The 22,363-nt window shown below is 40.4% G+C and overlaps 1 protein-coding gene across 1 annotated transcript in view; it reads right to left on the reverse strand.

The window, feature by feature from the left end:
* LOC132390822 (uncharacterized) overlaps positions 1-19,560 on the reverse strand; it is a 258,761-nt gene extending 239,201 nt beyond the window's left edge. Inside the window, exons 1-2 of the mRNA XM_059963366.1 lie at positions 19,497-19,560; positions 338-433 (exon numbers count right to left, since the gene is read on the reverse strand). Of these exons, the coding sequence (XP_059819349.1) occupies positions 338-433; positions 19,497-19,535 (135 nt within the window). The 5' untranslated portion in view covers positions 19,536-19,560. The remainder of the gene's footprint in view (positions 1-337; positions 434-19,496) is intronic.
* Between the last annotated feature and the right edge of the window lie 2,803 nt (positions 19,561-22,363).

Here is a 22,363-nt window from a genome sequence, read left to right on the forward strand (position 1 = left end):
GTTTTGCTGACAGTGAGGAAGAAGTTTTTTTCTAAACACACTATGCCACTAGGCTATCTCATTTCTGTATTTCATCGTTGTTGGATATCTAGCCCACCACTATATTTCAAATACCATGGAAGCACTTATAACAATCCCCATTGTGATGAGAAAAGCACTGAAAAAGCCGATGGCTCCACCCCTGCCCTTCCTAAGCAGCCAGGTTAGGGATACTGGCAGATTAATGAGCTTTCCCAGCACTTTTTGTACTTACATCCAACAAATTTAATTTTCTGTTTATCTGAAATGGTTTGGAAGTGCAACTGCTCCTTCATTATTCTTCAAATGTGTAACTCACCTTTGGAGATTCTTCCCCCTTTTGTTGATTAACTTGCATTGTGCTTCCACATTCTGGCAACTGAGCTACAAAAGCACTCCTAGATGATGCATTCTTCTGTTAAGAGACAAATAAAACAGGTTAATGGAATTTTTTTGTTCGAATTAGGAAAATATAAATTCAAAGCCAATAAAGCAAAATTCAGTAACAAAATTTTCACCTTGTGGCATATTGTGCTAAAGTATGCAAGTTTGACATTGTTACATGTTCCATGCTTCATTCAGGTGTTTAACATCTTTTATAAATGTTGACTGTTTATTCTGTGTGCCTGCAAATAAGGAATTTGATCCACACCACATTTTGTTCTCAGAGCCAAATTCATCTTTCAGTCTGCTGCAGCCTTGAATATAAATGAAAGTATGCAAGCTCCAGCTTTTCTATGTCTATAAACATTAGGAATGTGCATGTCCTTAACAAGTACAAACAAGACAAGCCAAGAAAGAGTTGGACTCTCTCTTTCACTTTTATGAGTTTTCTGCAGAGAGCAACGCCTTACAAAAATAGAAATACTGGAAGAATTTGCTCAGTCAAGCAGCATCTGCAGATAGAGAAGCCAGCTTACCTTTCAGGTCAAAGACCCATCAACAGAACTGAGAATGAGAGAGAGCAAAGTATATAACCATATAACCATATAACAATTACAGCACAGAAACAGGCCATCTCGCCTCTTCTAGTCTGTGCTGAACGCTTACTCTCACCTAGTCCCACCGACCTGCACTCAGCCCATAACCCTCCATACCTTTCCTGTTCATATACCTATCCAATTTTACTTTAAATGACAATATCGAACCTGCCTCTACCACTTCTACTGGAAACTCGTTCCACACAGCTACCACTCTCTGAGTAAAGAAGCTCCCCCTCATGTTACACCTAAACTTTTGCCCCCTAACTCTCAACTCATGTCCTCTTGTTTGAATCTTTCGTACTCTCAATGGAAAAGCCTATCCACATCAACTCTATCTATCCCCCTCATAATTTTAAATACTTCTATCAAGTCCCCCCCTCAACCTTCTACGCTCCAAAGAATAAAGACCTAACTTGTTCAACCTTTCTCTGTAACTTAGGTGCTGAAACCCAGATAGCATTCTAGTAAATCTCTGTACTCTCTCTATTTTGTTGACATCTTTCCTACAAGTCGGTGACCAGAACTGTACACAATACTCCAAATTTCCAAGTAGTCTAAAGAGCAGATAATATGGGGGAGGGCAATGGATGGAATCGGGGAAATGTTTAGCCACTGAATATTCAATGGAGCTGCTATGTCTGTATAACATGTTGCTAACGGTGTAAATTCTGGGTGACGTATATCTATGCCTATAGGAATATGCTGAGATGGAAAGAGTTGGGAAAGTGGTCCCAGATAAGCCTTGATCAAGGACTGTTCCAGGCTTATTTGGAGGGATGAGGGGGGAAAAGGCAAGGAAAGCTCAGACCTTACACTTCGAGGTGGCCAAATGGAGAACTGGGCCAAATAGCAACTTGCAAAAATTGCTGCTGATCTTTGAAGAGGAGTTATTAACACTTTTCCTTGCTGGTCTGAAATAGGAGAGCATGGGTCCTAATTGCAACAGTATTAAGATCACAATTAGATTACACCCATTAATTTAATGCCCCCACTCACTTCCCGATGAGCTGACTGTCCTTCTCTCTTCCTCTCAAACATTGTGCCTCTGTCCTGAACACGTGGTACAGAAACAGATAAAGAGAGTATAGTAATAGGCAAAGGATAAAAGGGGTAAAGGAATGACCAATCCCAATGCAAACAGAAGAGTGAGAGAAGTTAGAGAATTCAGTACAGTATTGAGTCCTGCAGGCTGCAACATGTCTGGATGTAAACTGTGATGTTGTTTGTCAAGTTTACTTTGGGCCTTGTAACATTGCAGAAAGGCACAGACACAGAGAACTAAATTGGGAGTGGGATAGTGAATTAAAATGGCAAACAAACCATTAACTCAATGTCATTCTTGCAGACTAGCAATCTCCTAATATCCTCAAATGAAACAATGTGACAGGTGTAGTTTGGGGCCTTACACTTGAGGCTGTCAACCGAAGAAGCAAGCCAGCCAGCAACATAAAAATGACTGAAGAAGAATTAACACTTCTCTTTGTCAGAACATGGGTCCAAATTGCAATGTGATTAAGGTCTCAACTAAACTACAGTATTATGTAAATTGTCTTTTCCAACTGCTGCCCCACGCACTCAACACACAAGTCAGCAGCAGTCTTGCCCATGAGGGATTGTTCACAGAATGGTGTGACATGCTCCTGGGGTTGCACTGATCCAAGTATAGGAGCCACACCTCCTCCAGCAGGGTGTGAGATGAAACAAAGAAGCTCTAACTTCCTGGCCATCAGTACCACTCATTCCCCAATCTCAATGAAATACAATGGTAGGCTTCTGAGCAAGGACAGCAATTGGTGTCAGTAGTGGTAGTCACAAGGCAAGTGAGTATAAAATATTGTTGATCAGTTATTAATATAGCATAAGCTGTTTATTACCATCTAAACAAATATACTTTTAAAATACTTTTATTGATAAAAGGTCAAAATCACTACACTGCTTTAGTCTCAGACAAATGAGGACATTGCACCAGTGGGGATAATCTTCTTCACTGCAGACCTCACATTCTGAAACAAGACACTCATATTCCCAGAAAACACCTGTTGAATGAGCTACAGGAATGCAGAATTTAGAGGAAAATGGCTAAAAGTCTATTGCAATGGAAGACCTATAAAAGTGAACACATACTTGAAATACCCAAGTGCTCACATTCGTCTTACAAAAGGTGAACCCAATGTTAATGGCAATTTACTGTATATTCAGCAAAAATAATACAATATCAAACCACAATGCTCTCTTGTGGCTGCACACATTTAGTGTTCTGAACTTAGCACAGAATTTTGATCTTAATTTCTGGTACCCTTGATATCCTAGATGTGAACAGCACTGGAAGCACTAAACTAGAAAGCTATGGGAGGCAATCCTGAAGTTGATGGAACAATATTTTCACTAAATTGTATATTGTCTAGAGATTAAGTGTTATGTTGTTATCTTCCAATTCATCTCAGCATTTTATGGTCATGATCCAATGTCAACAGCACAAGAATCTGTCTTTTAAAGAAAGCTGTGCTAATCCCTTAGGTTCCTCATGAATTTCACCAAGTTGCCATGCAACAAATACATCTGGGCTCCAGTGCCAAAAAGGACCCTCTGCATCTTAGTAAATTATTATGGCAACAGATCTATGGCTACCATGAATTACTGAGAGGAAGGAAAGAGGTACAGGCATGCCCGTTCTGTAAACTCCTTTAACAATATTTGCAAAGAAGCTTTGGTGGATGAAATGCACACAAGGAAGGATATACTTGTGCTAGGGAGATGAAGTACAACAATGAGGAGACACTGGAAAGAATGGATTCCTATGCTGCCCATGGGTACAGATGGTACCATGACTCAGTAGAAGTCTCAAATTGAAATGTCTAAATGTCTCAGCCTCTGTCTCAAATACTCTGCCTTCAGAATGAATGCTAGATATGTTGCCTTTGATATGAATTTAGAAGCTGTGATGTCAGATATACACCTGAACTGATGGAGATCCTTAACACCTTCTGTAGCCTGTTCTTGAGAGTTCCATGGCATTGGGGAGTGACGGTGCAGTCCTTTTTCAGGATGTTGCCAGTTTTCTCCAACCACAGGATACATTCCTCTTAGCCCTACATCCAGTTATCCCAGAGTTTGGTAATACCTGGTGGAATGCAGGGATCAGATGTTACCTGTTCCTTGATTTGAGGTTAGCATGGGAATTCATTTAAGAGCTAAGCTGTCTCTCCATCAAAAGTAGGTTGACATCCAGCAGCATGCAACAGCCACACAGAAAACATTTAAAGGAACTCATAAGTTAGCAAAGGGTTAAGAGAACATCAGTCCTCAAAGATCTTTTCACATCTCATTGATCTAATAGGCTTTCAAAATGTATTCACTTCAGAGATTGGACATTTACTTAGATCAAATGCTACTCAGTTTGTTTATATGCAGACAATTAAAGGAAACACATTATCCATTTTCATTGCAGCAAGATATGACAGTATTTTACTATTAGATGGTGATCCATCAACAATGGTGAATCCAGAGGATAAAAATGAAATCACATGCATCAATGACTATTACCGTGATATCCATCATGAAGTGCTTCAGGAAGTTGGTCATGGTACACATTTTCAGCCTTCCAGACAATTGGCCTACTGCTGAGACAAGTCTACTTATTAAAGAACTAGCCCAATATTCAATCCACCTAGAAGCTTGACTTTCTTTCCTCATTTGCTACATATGCCATATGTGTCACTGCTTGCACTAATTACTCAAGTAATTATATTCACACTTTGTCAGGTTCCACAGGCTTCCCACATCATAAGAAGTGTCAATTTACCATTATCTTCCTCACATTCAACCCTTACATTTTTATCTCATTTTCCCTCTAACTACTTTTCCTTGCATCTCTCAATCCTCCCCTTGTGGTTTCTTTCTTGCCCCTAATTCCTTCCAGTGCACTAAAAATACTCACATTCAATGAATCACCTAAGTTATCCTTTTCTGCCCTGCTTTTAAAACTTCCTTACAATGTTCCTTGTATCAGCGCCAAACTCTAACACCTTTTCCACAACCAACCCTTCAACTGCTATCACCCTTCTTCCCAACTATACACATCATTATGTCACAACACATTTCACCATCCTTGGAAAGGACATGAGATTATATTTTAGATATATATAAACTTTTAGTAGAATGTTTCTGGAAGCAAAAATGAAATCCATTTGCCTATCCACACAGCTCATGGCTATATTTACAATAATGAGCATTCACTTTACTGAATTCCTACATACAGGTAAGTTCAAAAATAAGAACATTGATCAGGCAGTTGAAGAGTTTGCCACGAGCAAACAGATAAAGCAAAACTCACAAATAAAGCAACAAATTCAATTGCAGTTACAACTAAGGACCAAAATAGCCCCAGCTTGAACCTTTCAGTTAACGGGTGCCACACTGGCTTTCACAATATGTCATGAATCAGGTTGATGGTGTAACTCCTTAATTCCTCAAATATAAAAAATTGCTAAGATTAACATAGCATTTTAGATGGATTGACAGCAAAAGAAATTATAAAATTCATAATTTTGTTTTCAAACCTTGCCACATTAGAATGTGAACAGATGGAAGACTTGTCATGTCCTGATGGGAATAGTTACAAAATTTGAAAGAAGCCCCTGAAAGATAAACATAAGAGACTCTGCAGATGCTGGAAATCCAGAGCAACACACACAAAATGCTGGAGGAATTCAGCAGGTCAGGCAGCACATTCACTCCATCTGCAAATGAATAAACAGTCATTGTTTCAGGCTCAAATCCTTCATCAGAACTGGAAAGGGGGAAGATGCCAGAAAAAGAAGGTGGGATGAGAGAAAGAAGGACAAGCTAGAAGGTGATAGCCAAAGCCAGGTGGGAAGGGAAGGGGGATGAATTAAGAAGCTGGGAGGTGATAGGTGGAAAAGGTAAAGGGCTAGAGAAGAAGAAATACGATAGGACAGAAGAGTGGACCATGGGAGAAAGGGATAGAAGAGGGTCACTAGGAGGAGGTGATTGGTAGGTGAGGAGAAGAAGTAAGAGGCCAAAGTGGGGAAATGAAGTAGAGAGAAGGGGAGGGGTAAAAATTAAATGGAAGCTAGAGAAATCAAGTTAAGGCTTACTGGACAGAATATGAGGTGTTGCTCCTCCAGCCTGAAAGTGGCTTCATCATGGCAAAAGGAGAGGCCAAGGACCAATATGTCAAAATGGGAATGGAGATAGGAATAAAAAAATGGTTTACCACCAGTAAATTTTGCTTTTTGGGTCTGTACACTGAATCTGGAGCTCCCAATGAGGCCTCCCCTAATTTAGGTGACTGTTTTGTCAAGCACATTCGCTCCATCTTCAAAAAGCAGGATTTCCTGGTGGCCAACCATTTTAATTCCTATCCCTAATCCCATTCCATCATGCTTCTCTTCTGCCACAAAGTTGTAGGAGCAAAACCTCATATTGATTGAAGGAAGCCTCTGACTTGATGTTATGAAGATCAATTTCTCCATCTTCCAGTTTGGTCCAGAATTGCCACTTCGCACGTGAGATAGCTTTCTGAAGATTGTACCTGTACATCTTGTATGTTACTTGGTCACCAGACTTGAATGCCTCTGATCTGGCCCTTGGCAGACTGTGGATCTCATGGTTCATCCAGGGCGTCTAGCTGGAAAGGAGTCTGAATGATTTTGTGGGGACCCACTTGTCTACAACTAACTTTTATAAAGTTTGTGACAATAGTGCTGTAGTTATTCAGACCCTCTGATGTGTTTCTGAACCCAGAACTGTGCACCAACTCAAAGCAATCCTGTAGCCCCTCCTCTGCTCCTCCGACCACCTATTTGTTGTCCTTATCTCTGGAAACTTACTCTTTAGACTCTGCCTGTATACAGATTGGAGAAGGACAGCCAAGTGATCAGATAACCCAAAATGTGTTCTATGCATAGAATGGTAGGTATTCCTTACAGTACAGCAGTGGTTGACTGTTGGGACCCTGGTCCTGCAGATTATATGCTGATGATAACTGGGCAGAGATTACCAAGCGAGCCTGATTTATGTCCCTGACCATGATTTGAATTGTATTGGGAAGGGCTGTTTCTTGTTTGTTAATTGCAGCACTCAATATCTCAAGTGCCTGATTAATGTCAACTTCTCGTGTATGTACTATGAACTGTGGCCAGGGTCACAGAGGAGAGCTGTCTTGGTAAGTAGAATTGTCAGTACAATACTTAATCATTAGATGTTCCAGGTCAGGGAACAAAAGTGTGACAAAAACACTGTGTCTGAGCATCACAGGGTTTATCATGAAACACAGACCTCCAATTCTGCCTTCTCCGAATAAAATCTGTTCACTTTGTTCATCAGTCACTGAAAGTAAGCATGCAGGTACAGCAGGCAGTGAAGAAAGCCAATGGCATGTTGACCTTCATAACAAGGGGAGTTGAGTATAGGAGCAAAGAGGTCCTTCTGCAGTTGTACAGGGCCCTGATGAGACCACACCTGGAGTATTGTGTTCAGTTTTGGTCTCCAAATCTGAGGAAGGACATTCTTGCTATTGAGGGAGTGCAGCGTAGGTTCATGAGGTTAATTCCCGGGATGGTGGGACTGTCATATGTTGGAAGATTGGAGCGACTGGGCTTGTATTCACTGGAATTTAGAAGGATGAGAGGGGATCTGATTGAAACATATAAGATTATTAAGAGATTGAACATGCTAGAAGCAGAAAACATGTTCCCGATGTTGGGGGAGTCCAGAACCACAGGCCACAGTTTAAGAATAAGGGGTAGGCCATTTAGAATGGAGTTGAGGAAAAACTTTTTCACCCAGAGAGTTGTGGATCTGTGGAATGCTCTGCCTCAGAAGGCAGTGGAGGCCAATTCTCTGGTTGCTTTCAAGAAAGAGTTAGATAGAGCTCTTAAAGATAGCGGAGTCAAGGGATATGGGGTGAAGGCAGGAATGGGGCACTGATTGTGGATGATCAGCCATGATCTCAGTGAATAGCGGTGCTGGCTCGAAGGGCCAAATGACCTACTCCTGCACCTATTGTCTAATCTGCTCCATCCCATACATAAAGAAACCTTCTGGTTTTACCAACGTATCTAGCCATGTCTCTGTGAAGCACAGAACACAAAAAATCCTCATTTCCCTCCGAAACAACGATCTTGCCCGTAGGTCCTCAATCTTGTTCTCCAGCAGCTGTATATTTGCTAACAAGACGCTGGGTAGAACTTCCATTCTTCTGCATTTCAGTCTGGCTTGCAGTCCTCTCTTCCAGCCAAGGCAATATACCTCCATCTGCTTAAAAGTACCAGAACGCTTGAGAGTTAAATCCTCCAAGTCCTTTAGAAGGTTTTGAAGTCGCTAATTGATTAAGACTGTTCAAAAACATATTGCTTAAAGGCAAATTACAGGCTACAGACTGCAGTGAGAGTTTAGAAGTTTTGTAAACTGCCTGCAACGCATTGCCATGGTTCATCGGTGATGGCCTGGTGGAAATGGCTTGGCCTCTTCTTGATGCTTCCACTCATTCAAGGGTTGAGAACAGAGCTGCAGTTAAGGATACTGTAAATAGAGAATATGTCCAACCAATAACTTCTTATAAAATGGATGTGCAAAAGTGGTCTTGAATTTCTGAGTTCTCTTGAACTTCTGCTTTGACTTGTCTTAAGATAACATTCACACCATTTCTCTGGGTCTTGCATCAGAGTGCAAATATTATGCTGGAAATTTGGAAAAACTTAAATGGAAGATCAGAATACATATATTTTCCCCAATATTAACATTGGCATAACATTATTTTTCCATTTTATTTTCTCTTCATGTGGCTGCTAAATCGGGTTCTGACTTCCATTAGAAAGCTGGATAAATTTGAGGACTTGGTAAGGGAAATGCAGATCTACATGATTCGGAAGACCTTATCTGCTTCTTTTTGCATGTTGAAACAAAAAGGATGTGTTTTAAATTCCAAGATTATGTGAGTTGGAGGCAGTTGAGAGGACAAATATTTTAAAATCACAAACCTAACTCCAAACTGTCCACTTCGTTTTAAAAGACAGAGAATGGGGGGGGAGGGGTCAAGAGGCAGATTAATCAATGAAATTATAACAAGATTCATGACTCCATTGCACTTGGGTTTTTAATTTAATACATAGAGACAGTTTTCATATTGTCTCAGAGTCTTATACACACTCATACAGATTGGACAATTTACATTGACAAATTAACCGACTGACCCACACATTTCTGGATGTGGGAGGAAACTGGAGCCCATGGAGGAGACATACACAATTACAGGGAGAATGTGGAAGCTCCACACTGATGGTACTGGTATAGGATTGAACCGGGTCTCTGGTGCTGTGGCTCAGGTACTCTATTAGCTGTGCCAATGTGCTGCCCACTGAAGTAGTCCGTTATCATATGCAAGTCTGGTGCAGCAGCCTACCTCACAAGCCTACCTCTTCATACACTCTTCAAACTGACCAAATTCTCATTGCCCATTGCCCCACATCTCCGATTTTCTCTGCCATCCATTGGCATTTACAGTACACTTGCTATTTTTGGAGGTTTTATAGAACAAAGCATTAGTTTTACAAATCTTATTTTCGATAAGTAGATCAGTAGAATTCAGGTCTGGTGACAAGAGGTCAAAATGCGATCTCCAGAAAGCCATCTCACATATGAAGTGACAATTCTGGACCAAATTTGAATCACCGATGGATGCTCGACAGCTGTCGCAGGGCTTGAATGCTATCACTTCGTACAAAGTGAAACTAAGCCACACAGGGGACAACAAGCTTTCTCTCCCAGATGAGTTCAATAGTTCCATGCCTTAATGCTCCCTTTGACCATCGGAACATGGAAGCACCTTCACAACTTCCCACAGTTCCTAATGAACCTGTGATTTCAGTCTCTGTGACCGATGTGAGAGCATCTTTAAGGATGGTGAAACCATGGATAGTATCTGGCCTTCATGAGGTACCTGGCTGAATACTAAAGACCTGTGCTGATCAATAGCCTGAAGTGTTCACCAATATCTTTAACAACTCGCTTCAGCAGTCTGAGGTACCATTATGCTTCAAGCAGGCTTCAATTATACCAGTCCCTAAGAACATGGAAATCTGCCTCAATGACCATCATCCAGCACCATTTACATCCATTGTGTTTTGAGAGGTTGGTGAAGAAACAAGTCAACTCTTGCCTGAGAAGCGATTTGGAATCACTTCAATTTGCCCACCATCACAACAGATCTACAGCAGATGCCATTTCATTGGCTCTTCATTCAACACTGGACCATCTGGACCACAAAGGTGCATACATCAGATCGCTCTTTGTTGACTACAGCTCAGCAATGCAATATTATCAACCCCTCAAAACTAATCAATGAGCTTCAAGACCTTTGCCTCAATATCTCCTTGTGCAATTGCATCCTCGATTTCCTCACTTGCAGACCCCAGTCAGTTTGGATTGGCAAAAACATCTGCTCCATCAGCACAGGAGTACCACAAGGCTGTGTGCTTAGCCCCCTGCTCTACTCACTTGATACTTATGACGTGAAGCTAAGCACAGCTCCAATGCCATATTTAAATTTGTTGTCAACACCACTGCTGTTGGCTGAATCAAAGAAGGTGATGGATCAGCATATAGGAGGGGGGACTGAAAATCTGGCTGAGCAGTGTCACAACAACAACCACTCACTCAATGTCAGTAGACCCAGAGCTGACTTAGAGAGGAGAAAACCAGAGGTCCATGAGCCAGTCTTCGTTGGGGGATCAGAGGTGGAGAGGGTCAGCAACTTTAAATTCCTTAGTGTTATCATTTCAGAGGATCTGTCCTGGGTCCAGCACGTAAGTGCCGTTACAAAGAAAACAAGGCAGCACCTCTACTTTCTTAGAAGTTTGCAAAAATCTGGCATGATATCTAAAACTTTCACAAACTACTATAGATGTGTGGCGGAGAGTATATTGACTGGCTGCTTCCCAGCCTGTTACAGAAACACCGATGCCTATGATCAGAAAATCCTACAGAAGTAGTGGATACTGCCCAGCCCATCACAGGGAAAGTCCTCCCCACTATTGTGCACATCTACACGATCAAGAAACACCATCACCCAGACCGTTCTCCCTTCTTAATGCTGCAATCAGGAAGGTGGTACAGGAGCCTCAGGGCTCACACCAGCTTCAAAAACAGTTAATACTCCACAACTATCAGGCTTTTGAATCCATGGTATTAACTTTGCTCAACTTCACTCACCCCATCACTGAACTGTTCCTACAACCTATGGACTCACTTCAAAGCCTCTTTGTTCTCAAAACTTATTGCTTATTTATTTATTTATTCCTTTGTACTTGCACAGTTCGTTGTCTTTTGCACATGGGTTGTTTGTCCATACTGTCGAGAGCAGTCTTTCATAGATCCTATTGTGTTTTTTGGATTTACTGTGTATGCCCGCAAGGAAACGAATCTTAGGGAAGGATATGGTGACATGTATGTACTTAGATAATAAATTTACTTCAAACTTTGAACAGGCAGCAAGGGAAAAGTCAAAGTTCTATTGCTCATCTATTAATGTTTCAGACGTATTTCCGTAATACCCTTCAGTCCAGGAGGATAATGATGAAAATGAATTGGAAAAGTCTAGCTTGGGTTATGAATTTGATTCACAATATTGTATATGATAAGTTCTTGATTTTATTTCTTTTTTAATTTTTTTTGCTTAGCATAACAAAACTTTCAATTTCCAGATGCACTTATATTTACATTTCTTCCCCTCACAGTTATCAGCTATCAGAACACTTCCATCAAAATATAGACATCACAACATCTTATACAAAAGCCCTTATTAGTACAGCAGACAGGTTTACATCTACATACTGCAGAAAAGGTTGCCATGTTTTATGAAAACTATTTGTTTTTGAGTGTACCATACATGTCAAAAAGTCCAAAAGAATGTATTCCATGATTAATTTACGCCATCCGAAAGGTCCAGGGGCCTTATTGGATATCCAATAAAGTAAAATGTTCTTCCTTGCACAGAAAGTCAGGATATTAAAAAGTTTTTTCTGATGTGCATTAATAATACAACTGCTGGGTAAGCTTAAGAGAAAAGACACCATGTCCAGTTCAAGCTCCATCTTCAGAATCTTTTCCATTTCACCCAAAATATCACTCCAGTATGCCTGAAGTTGGGACATCCAAAACAGTGGGTGGAAGTTCCAGTATTTACATTTAGAACACATTGGAGAAACCCTCTTCTTAAATTTCGAGAGACGATCTGGAGTCAGGTGGGCTGTATGCAGAATTTTGAGTTGCAATGCTTTAGTTCTATTACAAACTGAAATCTTCTTTGCATTTTCACAGATGTCCTCCCGTGTTTCAGCTGTAATTTCTACTCCCAGCTCTTCCTCCCAGACCCTTCCCAGCTGCTCAGCCTCTCCACAAGAACATTCCCTCAGGATGCTGTAGAAAGTACTAATGGAGACTTCACCCTTAGAACAAAACACCTTCTTTTCTATGTCAGAGCTATAGAAATCAGTTAACGTAGAACATAGAACAGTACAGCACATTACAGGCCCTTCATCCCACAATGTTGTGCCGACCCTCAAACCCTGCCTCCCATATAACCCCCCACCTTAAATTCCTCCATATACTTGTCTAGTAGTCTCTTAAACTTCACTAGTGTATCTGCCTCCACCACTGACTCAGGCAGTGCATTCCACGCACCAACCACTCTCTGAGTGAAAAACCTTCCTCTAATATCCCCCTTGAACCTCCCTCCCCTTACCTTAAAGCCATGTCCTCTTGTACTGAGCAGTGGTGCCCTGGGGAAGAGGCGCTGGCTGTCCACTCTGTCTATTCCTCTTAATATCTATTACACCTCTATCATGTCTCCTCTCATCCTCCTTCTCTCCAAAGAGTAAAGCCCTAGCTCCCTTAATCTCCGATCGTAATCCATACTCTCTAAACCAGGCAGCATCCTGGTAAATCTCCTCTGTACCTTTCCAATGCTTCCACATCCTTCCTATAGTGAGGTGACCAGAACTGGACACAGTACTCTAAGTGTGGCCTAAGTAGAGTTTTATACAGCTGCATCATTACATCACGACTCTTAAACTCTATCCCTCGAATTAGCAATGATATTTTTTTCTGTATATAATCTCTTATTGATTACTTCTTAAGAAAAGCATCAAGCAGAAGCCGAACTTTTCCTCAAGCAGGAAGGCAAATAGAAAAGAAAGGGCATTAACACCATTTCTCTGGGAAATCCTCTGCAATACTGAGCTTCTGCTGAGAACTTGGAAGTTACATTTTGTTGTGTGAAAAATAAAAATAATTATTCCACTGATTTATGTTGACAGCTTAGACTCAGCCTGTTCAATTTATTCTGTGGTTTGAGCCTTGCAGGGGATTTCACTGATTTTGAGTCACTGACATCAGTTTCATTACTAATTGAACACAAAAAAAGACTGCAGATGGTGGAAATCTATAACAGAACAATAATCGCCAAGAATACTCAGCAGGTCAGGTTGTATCTGCAGAGAAAGAACAAGTTTTAGTATTTCAGGTCAATGACCCTTAATCAAAACTTTAAAAGTTTAGAACTGGAAAAGTGAGCAAACAAGCCTCAGATGTACCCGCACAAGACTGAGGAATACATCATGCTTCACAAGGCTGATGGAATTATTTAAGGATGTGACAAAGCACACTGTGGAATGGAGAGTAGTGGATGTGGTGTACATGAACTTTAGTAAGGTATTTGATAAGATTCCCCATGGTAGTCTCATTCAGAAAGTCAAGAGGCATTTGATCCAGGGAAACTTGGCTGTGTAGTTTCAGAATTGGCTTGCCCATACAAGGCAGAGGGAGTTGAAAATGGAGTATTTTCTTCCTGTGATTGGTGACCAGTGGTATTCTACAGCGATCTGTTCTGGGACCTTGGCTCTTAGTGATTTTTATAAATGAGTTGGACGAGGGAGTGGAAGGGTAGGTTAGTAAGTTTGCTGATGACACAAAGTTTATTGGAGTTGTGGGTAGTGTAGAAAAACATAAAAACATAAGAGATAGGAGCAGGAGTAGGCCATCTGGCCCATCAAGTTCTGCCATTCAATAAATCATGGCTGATCTGACCATGGACTCATCTCCACCTACCTGCCTTTTCCCCATTACTCCCACTATGCAAACATCTATCCAGCCTTGTCTTAAATATATTTACCGAGGTAGCCTCCACTGCTTCATTGGGCAGAGATTTCCACAGATTCACCACTCTCTGGGAAAAAACAGTTCCTCCTCATCTCCTTCCTAAATTTACTCCCTTAATTCTTGAAGCTATGTCCCCCAGTTCTAGTCTCACCTACCAGTGGAAACAACTTTTCTGCCTCTATCTTATCTATCCCTTTCATAATTTTATATGTTTCTATAAAATCTCCTCTCCTGAATTCCAGTGAGTAGAGTCGCAGGCAACTCAATCTCTCCTCATAGTCTAACCCCTGATCTCCAGAATCAACCTGGTGAACCTCCTCTGAACCGCCTCCAAAGCCAGTATAATCTTCAAGTAAGGAGTCCAGACGATGCATTCCATCGGGACCAGGGGACTTGTCTATACTTAGAGCCACAAGTTTACTCAGCATTACCTCTTTAGTGATAGGTATTGTATCGAGGTCCTCACCTCCCTTCACATCCATATCAACTCTCTGCAAAAGGACATTGACAGGATACAGAACTGGTCTACGAAGTGGCAGATAGAGCTCAATCCAGAAAAATATGAAGTGATTCACTTTAGAAGGTCAAATTTTAAGGCCGAATACAGGGTTAATATCAGGATTCTTCGCAGTGTGGAGGAACAGAGGGATCTTGGGGTCCATGTCCATAGATCCCTCAAAGCTTTCTCACAAGTTGACAGCGTTGTTAAGAACAGGTACATTGTGCTGGCCTTCATTAGTCAGGGGAATGAGCTCCAGAGCCACAAGAGAATGTTGCATTTCTATTTAACCTGGTTAGACCAAACTTGGAATACTGTATTCAGTTCTGGTCGCCTCATTATAGAGAGGAGATGGAAGCTTTAGCGAGGGTGCAGAGGAGATTTGCCAGGGTGCTGCCTGAATGAGAGAGTGGGTCTTATGAAGATAGACTGAGTAAGCAGGGGCTTTTCTCTCTGGAGCGAAAGAGAATGAGAGGCGACTTGGTAGAGGTGTACAAGATGATAAGAGGCATAGACCAAACTAATAGCCATTAACTTATTCCCAGAGCAGAAGTGCCTAATATGAGGGACATAATTTTAAGGTGACTGGAGGAATGTATAAGGGGATATCAGAGGCAGGTTTTTATGCAGAGAGTGGTGGGTGTATTGAACATGCTCCCAGGGATAGTGGCAGAGGCAGATGCGTAAGGGACATTTAAGAAACTCTAAGATAAACACATGTATGATATAAAAATGAAGGGCCATATTGGAGGGAAAAGTTAGATTAATCTTACAACAGATTATAAGGGCACCATAACATTGTGGGCTGAAGGGCCTGTACTGTACAATTGTATGTTCTAAGCCCACAGACCTTCTTAAAATACTTCATGACCTTCACTATGAGTTCCCACTCTGCTCTCATTTTCACAAAATACACATCTGACTTGTTTTTTTTTTTGGCTTCTTTTTCACCACCTCAATGGATAGGTTAACAACCAATACCCATTCCTGCAAATACTCACGTATTGAGTAACAAACCAGATTCATACTACACTAACTCCTTTCACATCCTTGCCAGGGACTTCAATCAAGCTAGCTTAAAGAAGTCCCTGCCCAGCTACCATCAGCACAAGATCAGAAGATCTAACACACTTGATCACTGCCACACTACCATCCCTCAACCTCACTTTGGGAAATATCTGACTGCCCTCCTCCTACCTGTATATCAGCAGAGGTTAAAGAGCAAGGTACCAACGATAAGGACAACAGAGAGGTGGACATGAGAGGCTGAGGAGCAACTATGGGATTGCTTCAAATTGGTGGACTGGGTATTTTCAAGGACTCATCAGAGGACCTGAATGCATATGCCAGTTGTTATGGACGTTACATATACACTCATGGACGAGTGCATACTCACAAAATCACTTGGAGTGTTCCCAGACCAGAACCTCTAGATGAGCCAAGAGATCCTCAACCTACTGAGAGCTAGATCACTCCCATTTGGGACTGGTGATCTAGGAAAGTATAAGAGGTCCAGATATGGCCTCCGGAAAGCCATTTCACATGTGATGTGGCAATTCTGGACTAAACTGGAATCACAGTAGGACACTTGACAGCTGTTGCAGAGCTTGATTGCTATCACCTTCTACAAAGCAAAAGCATGTACTATAATTGACAAAATACCTGGACAATGAAATTGCACACATCAATATGCTGCTCAATATTCAACAGTACAATCCCCATTAGGGAACAGGCAATTCTGGATTGGGTGTTGAGTAATGAAATAGATTTAAAATCAGATGTATCATTATTACAGTGGAGTACAGAGAACTACAGAGCGATGATAGAGGAACTAGACAAAGTTGATTGGAAGGGAACACTAACAGGAATTATGGCAGAACAGCATTGGCTGAAATTCTGGGGGAACAATGTGAAGAATCAGAATAGATACAACCCAAAGAAGAATAATTATTCTAAAGACCATAAGACCATAAGATATAGGAGCAGAATTAGGTCATTAAGTCTGCTCTGCCATTTCATCATGGTTGATCCAATATTCCTCTCAGCCCCAGTCTCCTGCCTTCTCCCTGTATTTTTTCATCAAGAATCTATCAACTTCTGCCTTAAATATACAAAAAGCCTGTAGCAAAGAATTCTACAGATTCACCATTATCTGGCTAAAGAAATTCCTCATCTCTGATCTAAAAGGATGCCCCTCTATTCTGAGGCTGTGTCCTCTCTTATTCTCCCACCACAGGAAACAATATAAAAGAGGGTTATCAAAAGTTTTTTTTCAGATATACAAAGTGTAAATGAGAGGTGAGAGTGAATATCAGACCACTGGAAAATTACACTGGAGAGGTAGAAATGGGGAAACAAAGAAATGGCAGACAATGTTAATAAATATTTTGTGTCACTCTTCACTGTGGAAGACACCAGCAGTATGCCAGAAATTTGAGAGTGTCAGGGCACAGGAGTGCAGTTGCTATTACTAAGGACAAGCTTGGGAAGCTGAAAGGATGAAGGTAGACAAGTCACCTGGACCAGATGGTCTACACCCAGGGGTTCGGAAAGAGGTGGCTGAAGAGATAGTGGAAGCATTTGCAGTGATATTACAAGAATCTGGAATGGTTCTGGAAGACTAAAAAATTGCAAATGATACTCCACTGTTTCAGAAAGAAGGGCAGCAAAAAGATGGGAAATTATAGGCCAGTTAACCTGACTTCACTGGCTGGGAAGATGTTGGATGAAATCCATTATTAAAGATGAGATTTCAGGGCACTTGGAGGCACATGACAAAATAGGCATAACTCAATGGGAAGGCAGCTCGAGGTGCATATCTGGAGTGCCAATGCATTCTAACTATCTTCATCCAAGTGAACTTTAACTAATTACTTGCTCTGGCAATCAATACATCCTTCACCCTCCTTGAAGCATTTACGTGCAGTCAACAATGAGAACCTGAGAATACCTCCAATCATGCTCTGGAATTTACCAGAGACAATATGCTCTTGAACCCCTTTGGCTTATACTGGAATGAAGGTAACAGTAGGGAAGGACAAATCCAGGCCATGGAGATAATTAGACCTTTGCAGGTAGCTGTCTTCAAAGTCAGCAGCAAGCACCACTGCTGCCACTGATTACAAAATGAAACCAACAAAGAGTTAAAAAAAACAGCAGAAGACTCATGACCTTCATACTCTCACTTCCTGTGTTACAATTGTATTAACAACTTCTTTCCCACAGGAATAGAATATACACTATTTCAGGAATGTTCTCTCACTTTTTAAAAAAAAGTGCTGCTTTAATTCTTAAGAAAAATATCACAGATAAAGTCTGCTGGGTTAAAAGTAAATTGTATAGATAATGCAAAATTTAAACTGTTAGTCCCAAATCTCTAATGAGATCATGGTTGTCCATCATGGTCTTTCAGACATTTAAGGAATGCAGTATTCATTCTAATCAAGTCACCTACCTATTGTACAACTTCAACCACGCCTTTAATGTTGTCATGGTCCAAGACATAAATCAATATTTATAATACAACAGCTTACAGCAAAATAAGTCTGCATGGTAAGCTACCTCAAAAAGAGACATAAATTATGGCACCTTTTGCAACTCAGGATGGTACATTTGAGGCAATTAAAAAATTCTAAGTTCCTATTGAAATATCAGAGGCACAACCAGCAACTCATAGCCAGCTCCCACAAAAATATGATAAGTCACACAGATAATTAGTTTCAGACATGTTGACTGAGAAATAAGTACTAGTTGGGGCTTCCATGTTCTTCTTTTAAAGTCTGCCATGGAAATCCTTACATTTAGTTTACAAGCCAGAGTATTAGTTTAGTGTTTCAATTCATGAAATAGTACCTCTAACTGTGAAACACTCATTCACTAATGGAACTGAATATTCATTCTAGATTATTTCATTTAACCTATAGAACGAAGTACAAAAACAACAAGGGACAAGAGAGAATTCGTTTTTCCATTTATCCGTTAAAGCCAATTTGGCCATTTAGTGAAATTATGACTAATCCTTGATTTAATCAGATCTTTGTCCTATTTCCTTTGCTTATGCAAGCATTTCGTAACTTTACTTCTGAAAATCTTGGCATTTTGTCTATGACCCCCTAGTTTCACACACTCTGTTCAGAAGAAATAGTATGTTTTTTTTCCTCTAAAATGTCTATCAATACCTTGAAAACTTCATTTATGCTAGTCCTCAGACTTCTGAATTTGAGGAAATACAACCCAGTTCCAAAATACCATGGAGTAATTTATTTCATGGAGTTCACGTATCATTCAGGTAACTGCATGGCACTCCTTTTCCTTTAATATTAACATATCTGAGAAATCGAGAACAGCTTACAACGCTCCAAATGTGGACTAAGCAGGATTTACACAGCAACAACATAACTTCCAGCTGCTCATGTTCCAATCCTCTGAATATAGCCAACTTTCTATTAATTCCTGTATCTGTTCATAACATTTAATTGCCAATGTACAGCAATCTCCTCTGCTTCGAAGTTTTTATCTTTTAAAAAGAATGATAATCTATCTCCATTAGGTCAAAAATAGATAAATCTATATTGAAATCCTCTAATAGTCATTTAATTTATTAATACCACTTTGCACTCTGATATTGCCATTTACATTGCACACGCAGGAAATTCTGATATTCTGAATTCTGAAATTCTCCTTTGACCACCTTCTTAGAATTTTCTAAACATGATGCACAGTTGTGGCCCCAACAGCAATTCAATGAAATCTGAAATTTCACCTTAAATCAGAAAGTAGGTAGAATTGCACTGCATTTTAGAAAGACCACAGCTAACCTTGCACTTCAAGGTCACATTTTCATCCAATCCCCACATCTTCTGATTCCCTTGGTGTGCAAAATTCAATTACTTTCAACCTTGATTATACTCAGTGACTGAGCATTCACAGCCCTTCAGGCAGAGTATTCTGTCTGAGACAGAGCCAAGAGTACAGCATTGAGCTACAACTGACACAGTCTGTACAGAACCAAGCCAATGATAGCATTACAGCCAAGATAATTTTCAAACCATAAGTGTTTGCAATTAATTGTATTTTGCCAAGTATCTGAATTTAACACATTCATGCTTTCTTGGATTTATATTCTTGGTAACAGCAATCTGTTAGAATTTGACTTCATTAGTAATAAATAATAATTAAATTCTTATTATTATTCTAACAAAATTGTAATAACGTGTTACTTATTCCCTACAACCTTGTAGGATTTGGAGGCTTGGCTGGAGTCAGGGCTTTATGCTTTGACTCTTGGCAGGATCACCCATATCAAACAGGTCAAATGGTAGAGGCCAGACTAAGAGTGCCCCAAGGATCCTCCAGGTTTGGTAGTTTTCAGCTCAGGGCTAACAACCCCAAATGGTAAAACAAAACTGTTACAGAAGTAGCAAAGAAGAATCCTTCTATATCTGAACACAACAGGATTCCTGAGTCCCTACCTGAAAACTGTATGACCGACAGTAGTGAAAACTGGGCTAGTGACACAGTGAAGGAAGCCCTGAGCACTGCCTGATATGAAGGACGTTCATTGCCTGCCTAAGTACCAGCAGTGTAATGGACAGCAGGGACCCTCTAAAAGTCAAACGGGAACCGTTGGCCTCTTCTTTACAAACTATTTTCTGGATTGTCATTCATTATCAAGGTCATCGGGTTGAGATAGAGCAGTGGATTCATATTCTGCCTTTTCTAAAATTGGCAGCAATCTTAGATTGCCATTTCATTTATGCTATATATGAAATTTCATCATAAACTAAGATGAATGTTTCCCCTACTATGTGGTCTAAATTATGACTCTGTATTTTTCTGTTTTCTTTGGAGTTCCCTTTCCTCTGGCTAGGAAATAAATAGGCAGGGCTCATTTTAACCTCCTCTTTCCCCAAAAAATGTCTAACAGACTGTTTCCCACTGCCAAGGTAGGGGGTTTTGTGCTAAAGGATTTCCCAAGGGTCAAGGGATTCTGGGCTGCAGTATCTGTTTATTCTTTTGGGACAGACTTCAGCTTAGCCAACCATCATTTACCACTGGTTACTAATTAAATCTGCTCTCAGTGCTAAAAGAGGCTGCTTAACATTTTGCTGCTGAGCACTGCTGGTTCATTTGACTAAAATAATCATTGGTAAGGATTGTAATCACAGTTTAAAGCCATGCCTAACTTTGTATGCTCACTAATTCAGATGAACGAGCTACACTGCACTTGAAGAAGACATTTGATTCATGTCAGAAGACTACTGAGGACTCTCTAGCAAGCAAGGCTACACAAACAATTATCAACATTTATTCTGAGAAGTTACCAACTGTGAGTGAGTGTTTTAGTGCTGCACTGGAGACCAAACAGAAATAGGCATGAAGAAGTAAATAGATACGCATAACTTGTAAGCACTAAGAATTTCTTAAGAGATTCAAATGACAAGTGCTTTCAGAATCAGGATCATGTAAACTATCACTGACACAAGTCATTAAATTTGTTATTTTGCAGCAGCAATATATAAGGCAAGGCATAAAAATTACTACATTACTAAAATAAATAAATAGTGCAAAAGACAAATAATGAGATAATGTTCATAGGTTTGTGAGCTGTTCTGTGATGGAGGGAAAGAAACTGTTCTCAAAATATCAACTGTAGGTCTTCAAGCTCCTGGACCACCTTCCTGCTGCTTCAGGTGGCAATGGTCTTTAATGAAGGATGTTGCCTTCTTGGGGCATCGTTCCTTGAAGATGTCCTCGGTGGTGGAAAGGTCATGCCCGTGATGGAACTGGCTGTCTACAACTCTCCACCACCTCTTGTAATCCTGTGCATTGACTGTAATATCACCAGTCAGAATACACTCCACTGTGCATCTGTAGAAACTTGCAAGTCTTTGGTGACATACCAAATCACCTCAAATTCCTAATCAAGTAGAACTGCGAATGTACCTTCTTCACGATTGCATCAATGTGTTGTGTCCAGATTAGATCCCCTGAGATGGTGACACCCAGGAACTTTAAGCTGTTTTTTCTTTCTGCCTCTAACCCCTCAATGAGGATTGGTGAATGTTCTCCTTTAAGATTTCTGGCTCCTGTAAGTTTGTTGGGCAACTAACACTGAAAGACATGTTCATGAAGATCCAAAAGGACAATGAGCAGAAAGATTATGCAATTATTGACCTGACTCCAACAATGTTATTTTGGAGCACAGAGTAGTTTTTGGTTATTTCTTCTGTAAGTTTCTATATATGTACTAGAGTTCTGTTTTTCTATGTTGTTTGAAAATGCAAAAACCTACATTGAGTTGTCTCACATGTGTTGAAAGGTTTTTTCTGTGTTCAAGACATCTATATCAATTTGCCACTGCAGACACAGGTGGATTCATTTCCCTTGCAGTGCAACTGGGTCAATCGGAGAGGATGCTTAAAGCAGTAAAGAATCACCTTGTCAAAGCTCTTATGGTAACATGGACAAAAGCACATGAAGCTCCTAGCAGGACATACTTAACATTTAATAGCTTGCCTTTCACACTGTCGAGATAGGTAATTTATCATGTTTCAAGAAAGGCAACCACATCTCATTATGCTAAAGTCCATCAGTTGGTTTTTCACTTAGACTCTATATTTTCCAATAAAAGTGCACTTCTTTACAGGCATTCTGCATTAAAACTTCCCTGTACTGGAAGTTA

Source organism: Hypanus sabinus, chromosome 3, assembly GCF_030144855.1.
Source record: "Hypanus sabinus isolate sHypSab1 chromosome 3, sHypSab1.hap1, whole genome shotgun sequence".
Classification (NCBI taxonomy): Eukaryota; Metazoa; Chordata; class Chondrichthyes; order Myliobatiformes; family Dasyatidae; genus Hypanus; species Hypanus sabinus.